Source organism: Amblyomma mixtum, chromosome 2 (assembly GCF_055824585.1).
Source record: "Amblyomma mixtum isolate Tamu chromosome 2, ASM5582458v1, whole genome shotgun sequence".
Taxonomy (NCBI): domain Eukaryota; kingdom Metazoa; phylum Arthropoda; class Arachnida; order Ixodida; family Ixodidae; genus Amblyomma; species Amblyomma mixtum.
The window spans coordinates 295,296,030-295,308,553 of NC_143013.1; the positions used below are offsets into that span (position 1 = coordinate 295,296,030).

Consider the following 12,524-nt stretch of genomic DNA (forward strand, 5'->3'; position numbering starts at 1 on the left):
TCCCCCCGCAGGCAAGGATGAAAAAGTGCGTAGCTTCGGGCGTTGCAGTCCCGACACCTTTTCTAGCCTTGTTTTATTTTCTCATTTTTTTCGCTGACCCGAACCGAAGGGGAACATCGAAAGCACCACGTAGAACGAAAGCGCTGCTGCTCTATCGGGCGTCGGTCTCCATTTGATAAAAACCTGCGAGTCGCGCGCGCCATTGGCTGGCCGCGGCCACATGGAAGCGCTAGCAGCCAATCGGAGCGGCCGCTTCCTGCTGCTCACGTTCTCGTAGCTCGAGAGGCGAGCACAGGCACAGCCGACGAAGTCTGCATCACGTAGATTTTGTCTTCTCGGCCCGGGTACGTATTTTTTCTCGCCCACGGCGATCGCCTGCGAGTATATGTCATTTTGCGTAGCCAAATGGCTGTCTAAGGAGTGTCCCTAGCTCGACGCGAGCGTGATTTTGTGTTCTTTTCTCGCCCGCGGTTTGTTTCGCAGCCAATTGGAGAAGACAGGCTGGAGCGGCTAGCGTAACAGTTTCTTCACAGGACGGCCTTTCACGGATACAGTACGGTAAGGATACCTAATTTTCGCTGTATTTTTGCGCGTTTGTCGGTCAAAAGTGGCATTTGGGCGAGCCGCTGGTCCGCAACCTTTATCAGTGCAAACCGCCTCGCGTGGTGTCATGTTGTCGTTTTCCCGGAGGCCCCCCGTCCGAGTCGATGACACGTCGACGGATATTGGGGAATAGGCTTAGAACGGTCGCATCGCGTCGACTTTTTTCGCGTACGGATGCTCTAGGCCCGAGACAGATGTCAGAGCGAAGCAAAGTAAACGGCGCTAGGCGCGATTGTTCTGCCCAAGACCTTGGGCCGCAGTACCGTGGCCACGTTGGCATCGCCGCCGCTGCCCCTGTGTGGCTCAGGCATGTTGCAGATCCGGTCAACAAGAATTCGGTCCGTGTCCCCGACTTAGTTTTTCCACCCGCTCGAGTCGTCCCGGGTTTGTTTCTCGCGTCCCGCGTTGCAAAAGTCGGGCGTGTGTGGCGGGTCACGAGCACGTGTGGATTGGAATACGTGCAGCCTCGCGGGGCTCGGCCGTGCCAAGCAGCGAGCGAGGCCGGTTGACCGACCGCCCGTGCGGTGCGAGAGGAAAAGCGTGCCACCGTCGCGTGCCTCATCGGACGAACTCGCTCGCGGCTGAGTGGCCCCGCGGTTCTCCGGCAGTGCTATCGCTCGCGGTAGTTGACAAAATCGGCAGATTATATTTTCGCAACTGTCGCTGCTCGCGCATGTGGCGGCGATCCCGTTTCGAGTGTAACCTTCAAGCGTTTTTTTTTTTTTTTAATCCTAATGAGGACACGTCTTCGCGACGATGACTATCTAGTGGTAAGAAACCGACTCGAGGCGCGGTCATGTTATCTGCGCAGCTGACCAGAGTCCAGGCTGTCCCATATGTTAGTATGCGTTGTTTCTTGTGCGCTCTTGACGTCGAAATCGCAAGCGTGTGCCGATGAGCTCTTTTTCGCTGTCGGCGCTAGAAGTTGCGCCTGCTCAAAGTCTTGTTTTCTGTGGAGTTGGTTTTTTTTTTTTTTTCGGTGTGAGCGATGTTCTGTGCGTCGAGAAAGCGAAAACATGCGTTGAAAACGAGTTGATGCTGAAGTGCGGAGCTCATTCCAGATGTGACAATGCGCGGTGACCACGCGTGATTAGAGCTCGAGTGGGTGGAAACTGCATTGTGCTGGCACGAACAGCGGCCGTTTTGCGGTTGTCCAAACCTTGCATTGTGGTGTCATGCGATAAAGGAGTGGAAGGAAGGACGTGCATCTTGAAAAGCAGTTTTTTTTTCTGGCTGCTGTTGCACCTGGCCTCCTCCTGTGGGAAAGGTGGAATGATGGACAGTGTAGAAACATATGCAGTGTGCTTACGGCCTAGCATGAGCATGAGTTTGCGCAATAGTGTAAGGCACGTGGCTAGTACTTTGCGGAAATCGAAGCATAATATTGCTTCTGCCGCAGACGTCCGTAAAGTGATCAAGGCAGATAGATATCTTCCAGCATTTGTGCAGTCAGAATTGAAACCTGTATGAATGCTTCGAGAGTGGGCAGTGTTGTCTTTTCATCATTACATTTTCGTTTCCTTCGTGAAAGATTGCGTAAACCCTTCCTTTCAGTACCATTGTTGGTAATGTTGTGGGGTTTGTCCCAGTTGGACTTTAACTTTGCTTCAGCTCTGACGAGGGCCCATGACAGACACTTCCTGAAAGCGGCTAGCTTTTCTTGATAACGCAGATGCATTCAGATAGCCAGGGTTGCTATTTTAGTTTTCATAAAGGGTGCATGGAGGCCGTTCACTTTACTGCATGGAGTTGTGTGTGCGGGTTTTGCAACATGGGCATAGTATTTGCGTGACTGCTGCAGAGGCCTTTTATCAGTAAAGTTCAGTTACCAGCCAGTCATGCTGTATGTCTGCAATGTTTGTTTCATAACCACTCCCGCCTAGCGCCGTCACAGCCGAATGATGGCATTTACGTTAGATGTCCTTTGGGCATCTTTCCACATTGAAATTGCAAACAGGGGTACTACTGTGAGAACATGTGGCCATTTTTACTGTGTAATTCTCATCGACTGCCAGCTTCCTCATTCAAGGCTAGTTAAACTAGAACTGCTGCCATTTGCTTACATAGGCCATCAAATGCAATTGTGCACTAGGATCTGCTGAAGCTTTAGTCCAGGGCATTTATGGGGTCATAGAGAACATTTTTTTTTTTTTCAGGACTCAGAACAAAATCATTGTAGCCACATTGTAGTTGCTTGTGAAAGTTTGTTAGCCATATAGGTACTATGAAAATGGAAAGTTCTTGTTCATTAGTTGCACACCATAAAAAATTTGTAAGTTCAGCATTGTACAAATTGCGCTGAGTGTATGTGCAGTGTATTGTTTTTAGGCTAAGCTGAGTGCACATGCAAGCCCAAATGGTTTTAAAGGTAATATCACATTATCAAATAAAGGGCCAGTTGCATTCTACTGAGATGCAGCTAGAAAAAGCTTACTCATGCAAGGCTGCAATGTGAGAAAATAATTAAGTTGTGGCGGAGTTTTTTTTTATTATTATTTAAATGGTTGCAGAAATAGGTTATCATCACAATACATGGAAAAGGATAGGAGTTCTCTAGGATGTGACAGTTGTTTATTACTTGGTGACGTAGCTCAAGGTAAATTTGCTTAATATTTTAATCATAAATTTGTTGGGAGTTGCCAAAGTGCTGTCTGTAGTTTGGCACGACTCGGAAAACGAACTTTAACAAACTGAAACAACTTGTAGTAATTGTATTCTGCATACAGAGAGGAAATGTTTTGTTGAAAATATTTTGAGATTGGGGAACAATATGTAGAGGTGGTCTTTACATTGTGAAATAGCTAGCAGTACTCAGCTGTGAATGTGCAAACTGCGTGAATGCAAAGTTGCTACGAGCAGCCTTACTATGATTGCATTTTCTATTAGTAACACCTTTGCCCTGTGGAAACATTGGACATGGTTGGCTTGGCACAGTTCTCTTCATTAGTATTCGTGCTGTTTTGATTGCACTAAAATGCAGAGGCCAAGCAAAATATGGGGAGAAATGTAACTACCTGGTAAAGGGCTCAACAAAAGTAATTGTTTTTGTGCCATTATTGGTGCTGCTGCCCTTATGTGTAAATTTTGCCTGTATTTCTGTTTACATGTGTGAGTTGCATGTAAAATTCAAGCAATGCAAAAGGAAGGTAGCGTGCCCTTAAGAACTGTCAGTGGCTTTAAACACCTTTAAAGTCGTATAGGCATAACATGCATGTGCTTTCATAACAAACACAGCTGGTGCTGAAAAATGTGTGGGCATTTGAAAGTCCTGTCAGGTGTTCATGCATAGGTCGCATCAGTAGCAGGTGGCTTGATAAGTGGCAGGTGGCTCTGAATATGCTAGTTGTTTCTCGCGGGAATATGCAGCATCTGCGAGATATAAATTACCTAATTTGTCAGTGAGCTCGACATTTTGCTGTCTCTTGTTGTGGAGACAATGCAAGCTGCAGGAATGGGAGCATTTGTAAACGAGTAAATTTTCTGATTAACTGAGGAAGTTGCTCAGAAGCTGTGAAGAGCATTGGACTACCGGCAGCTTAGAGAGGTTTTAACAGAAGTGCGGCTAGTACCGCCAGGTATATAAGCAGTTGCACAAATCTACATGTATGCAGTGTTTGTGCACAAACATTCATCATCATCGTGGTGACTTTCACCAATACCTGTGCAAAATGAAGTTCTGAATGTAATTTTGCCTGCAGTTAAGGTCAGATTGAGGACTTTACTTGAATGACGCAACTTCTTTCAGTGACAGCTGTATTACTTGAGTGACATTAAAATGCATGCTGAAAGCACTTGTTACATCTTTCAGTGACATAATTCTGTGACTAACTATGCAGAAAATGGTTCCAAAATTGCAGGTAGCATTCATGCAATGACAGATTCAATAGTTCTTTGGAGTATCTTAACCTTGTGGACACATAAGGCATAGCTGACTGTCTACTTTTCAATGCTCCCGTTCAGCGGAAAACCTGGTGTTGTCCCAGCGGCGTTGTTGTTTCGAGAAACCCAAGTCATTTATGAATGTCTGGAATGAAAATAATTGATAAGAACGCTTGTAATGTGAATTAAGTCTGCACATGTCTGAAATGACTTAACTTCATAAAGTATTTGATTTTATGTAAAGCAAAGTTTCCATAAATTTCTTTTGGGATTCAAACCCATGACCCTTGGGTCGCCAACCAGGCATGCTACCAGCTAGGTCACTCAGGCACATTGACTTGGCTGAGGTACAAGCCGTGGGGGCGGGTGATGTGTGTGTGGTGTTGGCTTAATTTTAAGCTTAGTAATTCATCATCATCATCAGCCTGACTACACCCACTGCAGAGCAAAGGCCTCTCCCATGTCTCTCCAATTAACCCTGTCCTTTGTCAGTTGCCGCCACTGTATCCCCGCAAACTTCTTAATCCCGTCCGCCCACCTAACTTTCTGTCGTCCCCTGCTACGTTTGCTTTCTCTTGGAATCCACTCCGTTACCCTTAAGGACCAGCGGTTATCTTGCCTTCGCATTACATGCCCTGCCCAAGCCCATTTCTTCCTCTTGATTTCAACTAAGATGTCATTAACCCGCGTTTGTTCCCTCACCCACTCCGCCCTCTTCCGATCTCTTAACGTTACACCTATCATTTTCCTTTCCATTGCTCGCTGTGTTGTTCTTAACTTAAGCTGAACCCTCTTTGTTAGCCTCCACGTTTCTGCCCCATAGGTGAGTACCGGTAGGATACAGCTGTTGTATACTTTTCTCTTCAGGGATATTGGTAAGCTACCATTCATGATCTAAGAGAACCTGCCATATGCGCTCCACCCCATTCTTATTCTTCTAGTTATTTCCCTCTCATGATCCGGATCTGCGGTCACTACCTGCCCTAAGTAGACATATTCTCTTACTACTTCCAGCACCTCGCTACCAATTGCGAACTGCTGTTCCCTTGCTAGGCTGTTGAACATTACTTTGGTTTTCTGCATGTTAATTCTTAGCCCCACTGTTCTGCTCTGCCTGTCTAACTGATTGATCATGCTTTGCAGTTCTTGTCCTGAGTGGCTTAGCAAGGCAATTGTCATCAGCGAATTACAAATTATTGAGGTATTCTCCATTAACTCTTATCCCCAACTGTTCCCATTCGAGTCCCCGGAATACCTCCTGTAAGCAGGCAGTGAAGAGCATTGGCGAGATCGTGTCTCCCTGCCTGACACCTTTCCGTATTGGAATTTTATTGCTGACTTTATGGAGAACTATAGTAGCTGTGCAATCGTTATAAATATCTTCCAATATTTTCACATAACACTCTTCTACACCCTGATTCCGCAATGCCTGCATGACAGCTGAGGTTTCCACTGAGTCAAATGCTTTCTCGTAATCAATGAAGGCTATATATAGGGGTTGGTTATATTCTGCGCATTTCTCTATCACCTGATTGATAGTGTGAATGTGGTCTCTTGTCGAGTATCCTTTACGAAAGCCTGCCTGATCATTTGGTTGACTAAAGTCTAAGGTTGTCCTGATTCTATTAGCGATTACCTTAGTTAATACCTTGTAGGCAACGGACAATAAGCTGATTGGTCTGTAATTCTTCAAGTCCTTGACGTCTCCTTTCTTATGAATTAAGATAATATTAGCGTTCTTCCAAGCTTCTGGTACTGTCGAAGTCACAAGGCATTGCGTATACAAGGTGGCTAGTTTTTGTAGCACAATCTCTCCTCCGTCCTTCAACAAATCTGCTGTTACCTGATCCTCACCAGCTGCTTTCCCTCTTTGCATTGCTCCTAAGGCTTTCTTTACTTCCTCTTTCGTTACTGGCAGGATGTCCCATTGCTGTGCTCGACTGCCTCCCTCAGTAACTTGATGATTACATTCGCTACTGTATAGATTTGTGTAGAACTCTTCGGCTAATTCAACTATCTTATCCATATTGCTGATGACATTGCCCTGTTTGCCTTTTAGCGCATACATCTGGTTTTTACCTATGCCCAGTTTTCTCCTCACAGATTTTAGGCTACCTCCGTTCCTTAGAGCATGCTCGATTTTCTCCATGTTAAACTTTCTTATGTCGGCTACCTTGCGCTTATTTATTAACTTCGATAGCTCTGCTAGTTCTATCCTGTCTGTTGAGTTAGACGTCCTCATGCTTTGGCGTTTCTTAATCAGATCTTTAGTCTCCTGAGATAGCTTGCTGGTATCCTGTCGAACCATCCTACCACCTACTTCTGCGGCGCACTCTGTAACGATAGCTGTAAGATTATCATTCATTGTTTTAACACTACGGTCGTCTTCTTCAGTTAAAGCGGAAAATCTGTTTTGCAGTGACATTCTGAATTCCTCTACCTTCCCTCTTAATGCTAACTCGTTAATAGCCTTTCGCTTCACCAGTTTCCTCCGTTCCCTCTTCAAATCTAAGCTAACACGAGACCTTACCATTCTGTGGTCGCTACAACGGACCTAACCGAGGACCTCCACATCCTCTACGATGCCAGGGTGTGCACACAGTATGAAGTCTATTTCATTTTTAGTCTCACCATTGGGGCTCTTCCACGTCCACTTCCTGTTTGCTCGTTTGCGGAAGAAGGTATTCATAATCCGTAAATTATTTCTATCTGCGAACTCTACTAATAACTCTCCCCTACTGTTCCTAGAACCTATGGCATAGTCACCTACCGCCTTGTCTCCAGCCTGCTTTTTACCTACCTTTGCATTAAAGTCGCCCATCAGTACAGTGTACTGTGATTTTACTTTGGTCATTGCCGATTCCACATCCTCATAGAAGCTTTCAACTACCTGGTCATCATGGCTTGATGTAGGCGCATAGGCCTGCACCACCTTCAGCTTGTACCTCTTATTAAGCCTAATTACGATAGCTGCCACTCTCTCGTTAATACTGTAAAACTCCTCGATGTTGCCAGCTATATCCTGATTAATGAGGAATCCCACACCTAGTTCTCGCCTATCTGCTAATCCACGATAGCACAGTACATGCCCGCCCTTTAGTACTGTATACGCCTCATCTGTCCTCCTAACCTCACTAAGCCCTATGACATCCCATTTAATACTGGCTAATTCCTCCAGCAGCACTGCTAAGCTAGCCTCACTTGATAAGGTTCTTGCGTTAAACGTTGCCAGGTTCAGTTTCCAATGGCGGCCTGTCCGGAGCCAGAGATTCTTAGCACCCTCCGCTGCGTCACAGATCTGACCGCCGCCTTGGTCAGTTGCTCCGCAGCCGCTGGGGACTGAGGGCCGAGGGTTAATTGGTTTGTTCATAGAAGGTTGTGGCTAAGTACTACACCAGGGTGGCCAAATCCTGTTCTGGTGAGGAAGTGCGTTGTCGGTTCTGGTCACCGATATCAGGCGCACTCCAAGCCTGGTTATGCAATTCCATCGACACGCGGAGTTTTTTTTTTTTAAAACGGTGGAGAATTGCGTGGCACCGGGATTCGAACCCCGGTCCTCTTGCACGCGAGGCGGATGCTCTACCTCTACGCCATCGCTGCAACCTAGCTTAGTAATTAGTGAAGTCAATTAGAGATGTGCTAATTAGAGTAACATTATGTATGTAAACTACATTGTGGAAGAGTTCAAAGACATGAGTGAATCTGAACAAAGAACATTGACTGTCTGTGAAGAGAAACCGCTGAGGGGAGATATTAATGCTATCGCGTCGTAGAGTTTAAATGTCCTAATTTTTTTTCTTACATTATTACGCTAATGCTCTTTGAAGTGTGGAGACAAGCATAAGCCATGCAGATGAGTAACTACTTCATAGATTGGATGGGAAAAATAAAGCAATTATTGGCCATTTTGTGGCTAGTAGAAAAAGGTGGAAACTTTGTTCAACAGAACTTGTTGCTTGGTGTGGTCTTAACATAGCCTTTGACTTATGTGATTTTTATCCCTTTGAAATTGTAGATATTGAGAAGACCTTTAGATTTCTTAAAGGTGCATATGTTAAAACTCCAGTGAAGAGACATATTTACCCAGTGTTTGCACATGATAGAGATTTTAATGAGCTTAGGAACTCAGCCCAGCCCACATAACAGCTTTTGATGTAGATGATGGCAAACAGCATAGCATCAGAATTGCTTAAGCATATATTTTGTAAAAAAAAAAAGATATAACTGTGCCAGCATCAGGATATAATTCGAGCAATAAACAAAGTTGGACTGTCGATTGTGAGAAATTCAATGATGCATTCTCTGCCAAAAGGAACGTGCCTGATTGTTGCATTGCCAAAGCATATGATGGTAATTAAATTTTTTTGTTCAAGTGATTAACATTGTAATTTTCGCACTTTGTGCTTGCAAGCAAACAATCAGCCTTGTGATGCTGAAGCACAGCTCAAGCTTCTGGGACAAGCAGCTTGTTTTCTATGTGAGCCAACATTAGCGAGCAGTTTTCCTTTAGTGACGAAAGCGAGAGCACTCAGCAACTTGGCTTGCTTTGGAAAGGAAAATGATAAGGGGTAGCCTTGAGAGGCACAAAGGCAGTAATGTGCATCAGAGGAAAACTCGAGTAAATGATATCCCGGCGGAATTTCCGGAGGAAAAAAATGGACTTGGACAGGGATTATGCAGTGAACAGCTAACCAATGATCTGTTAGAAGTAGCAAAGTAACAGTGGGTTCAAAGGGAAGGAAGACTGTGTGGGGTTTGGTGGAGAGATCAGACAGGGATAATTGGTAATTGGAGGGCATTTGGGAAGGTCTTTTTTTTTTTTTTCTGCAGTGGTGTGATCTAGGCACTGAGCGTGGTGATTATGCTGATGCTTTGCTCATCACTAAGCATGTCCTTGAAAGGGATTTTTTTACTTCATGTTTTTTTTACTTGCTGCGGTTGGACCTTGCCAGATGGGAGATTTGGGTGAGGCTTAATGCTTTCGTGCCAGAAGAAAATGAGGGAGTTTTAAAAGCATAATATATATATGCTTGTATTGTTTCTTTCTGTCGCTTACCATCATCTGGCACATTAACATGTTCGATGTCAAGAAAACCAGCAAGCAAAGGTGTAGATAATCAGAGCAGTTGTTTACTTCTCGATCCTTGTTCTTGTCCTTGACCTTCTCGATCCTTGTTCTTGTCCTTGACTCTTAAGCCGGCGAGATTACTGGGCCGCTTCATTGAAAGCACACTGCGCCATTGGGTAGTAATGTAATGTCTTTGTCAAAAGTTCTACGACCAACATGGTTGCAGCTTGGCTGTGTAATATAGCTAGTATCTTACCCCTATCAACCGCAGTCTTTGGAAATTGAAGAAAACTACCATTCTCACTTTTCTGCGGTCTTAGTACCCAGAGGTGCTTTGAGGGACACTGACGTACCAAAGTTGGCCTCTTAGATGACAAAGATGCTGCAAAACGAAGCTTTTATGAGTTATAAATTGTAAAGAAGAAAAAAATGGCTGACGGTTTAACATTGTTAAGCACGAAATATTTTGCGAAATTTCCCCCTGGTCTCCAACTGCTTGCACTCAGGTCAGATTTCTGACAAAAAAGAACAGAATAGGCTTGGGCAGGTTGGTAATTCATTGCAACAGCGTAATCATAGCGTGGGAAACAGCACAGGACTGTGTTGTCCTGTGTTGTTTAGCGCTTGTTCCGTCTCGCCTTAGTCCTGTGTTGTCTCCCGCGCTATGATTACGCTGCAGTTCTGACAAAAACTTCCAATTTTAGGACTCTTTGTAATATAAAAGCACAGTGCGGCTGAGTTTGTTGGCTTCGGAGCCAGTCATATAGCATTTAGTTTAGTGACCTAAACCAATCATGTTTCAACAGAAGCCATTGGCGGACTCATTCCTTTCATGAGCATGATTAGCACAATTGAAATAGACTGTGCACAAACTTTTTAAAGCAATCAATCTCTCCTTGTGTGTATATCTATGTTGCGGGCCATTTCAATTTGTTTGGTATCCATTAACAGAAATACCTTTTAACAGTCCCAAATAAGAAAAAATATGAACTAAATTCCCTGCCACTGACATTGTTTTTCGAGTCATGCAGTGTTTGAACCTACAGTGATGGCTCCGTGGCTGTGGTGTTTTGCTACTAATGCCGAGGTTGCTGAATAGAATGCTGTCTGCAGTGGCCACATTTCACTGGAGGCGAAATGCAAAAATGGCAGTGTGCTGCATGATGTCAACTCATTAAAAGAATCCCATGTTGTCATGATGAGTGAGGTGCATTCCCAGAAACAGTGCGCAAAGGATGATAGGATTATTGTCTGCTACTTCTGGTTCATGCTTTCTCCCCTTGCTCGTCTTTCTCATCGCAGTTGTTGGGTTGATGTCGTTTATTATGCGTTCTGCGGCATCACTGATAGCACTGCATCGCCAACGCAGCATCGACTTTACTCTGCATTGTGGCGTCTTCTCGCATGAAATGTGAACTGTAACGTAACGAGAATTAAAAAAAATAATGTAACAAGGCTTTCCATGAGCACGTCACGCATCGTGTTCATATGCACGGTGTGCATGGTGGCATGTATGGGTCGTCTGCTAGCATACTGGCAGCCTTTACACGCCATGAGGAAACTATATCGTGTCATCTACCCAATTGTACACGTTGCAGAAATTGTATTGACTGATTTTTTAAACTCTCAATTGCATGTGAAACCGGCTGCATTGCATATGCACAACAACCGACCTACACCCACATATTGTGATAGCATATGCTTACTTTCGAATTGTCTAATTCGGCACTTGCGCCATGCACATGAGCAAAATGCACTGGTTTTGCAATGGTGCAGTGCTGTCAGTGATGTCGCAGAATAAATTGGCAAATAAATTAGTGAATCTACATTCAAACAAGCAAGCAGTAGAGGTAAAAGAAAGTAGCTCGCAAATGATTCTCCCAAGATTCTTAGTGGTGACACCGCAAACACCTCCGAAGCCCTCCACTGCAGTGTCCCTCATAGCCCATGAGCAGCATGGGGACATTAAACCCCATGTGACATAACGTGCGGTAATTATCACCTAACTTCTCTTGCCCCTGCGCCTTTTGCAGCTGTACTGTCTGACTTTGGACAAGTCCCCAGCCACAGGATGAATGCGGACTTGCAGCAGCAGCAGCAGCAGCCTGCCGATGGAGGGGCGGCTGGTGGAGCTTCCTCGTCGGCGGCGGCTGGCTTCAGCTACGACGAGGTGTTCCCCGCCCTGCCCGAGAAGGAGGCACCCCTGGAGGCCGGTGGTGGCGCGGGGGGCGCTGGGGGCAGCGCCATGGGCCAGTGGACCCACAAGATGCACGTCAAGTCTTCCGTCATCACCCAGATCTTCCACGTGCCGAGCGAGGAGCGCCGTTTCCGGGAGACGAGCTCGCAGCGCTTTGGGGAGCTGGGGGAGCAGGCCAAGATCTGTGCGGACATCATGCGCGACACCCAGACGACCATCGAAGTGAGCTCGTCCCGCGACCACTCGCTCACCGTGCTGGTGACGGGCCGGGAGCGCAACGTGGCCCTCGCCCGCGCCCACGTGCTCCGTGCCCTCCAGACGCAGGTCAGCTTGTTACTCCCTTGTCCCCTACATCTACTTTGCATGCAGAGGGAGAGCTACTGTAAAGTGAAGCGCTGTCAAGTTTCTGTGCCGTAGCTTATTGGGACTCCTCAGAGTAACTCAGTTGCTGTAGAACTGCAGGTTGGGCTAGTTGGTGTAGATTCATAATGGTGGTTCAACAGCGCAAGCACACACAGACCAAAGAAGTTGCTGTGACATTCTTCTGCTTAGCATTAGCTTGCGGGTTTGGTTTGAGGGCCCCATTTTGATGAGTGTGAAATGTGAAAACGCCCGTGTAGCATAGATTTCAGTGCTCAAGGAGGAACTTTTGGTGGGGGGGTGAAATTAGTTCTGAGGCTTCCACTTCAAGTTCGTTGAATGCAGGCACACTATGACACTGGTCTGGCATGGTGGCAGGTGTTACAAGTTACAGCTGCAGCACTTTTTCTGTCTTCA

At 45.7% G+C, this 12,524-nt stretch overlaps 1 protein-coding gene across 1 annotated transcript in view; it reads left to right on the plus strand.

The window, feature by feature from the left end:
* The first annotated feature begins 204 nt into the window (after window positions 1-204).
* Dp1 (satellite-binding protein 1 Dp1) overlaps window positions 205-12,524 on the plus strand; it is a 43,623-nt gene continuing 31,303 nt past the window's right edge. The window contains exons 1-3 of the mRNA XM_089574515.1: window positions 205-344; window positions 484-558; window positions 11,584-12,071. Coding sequence (XP_089430641.1) covers window positions 11,622-12,071 — 450 coding nt within the window. The 5' untranslated portion in view covers window positions 205-344; window positions 484-558; window positions 11,584-11,621. The remainder of the gene's footprint in view (window positions 345-483; window positions 559-11,583; window positions 12,072-12,524) is intronic.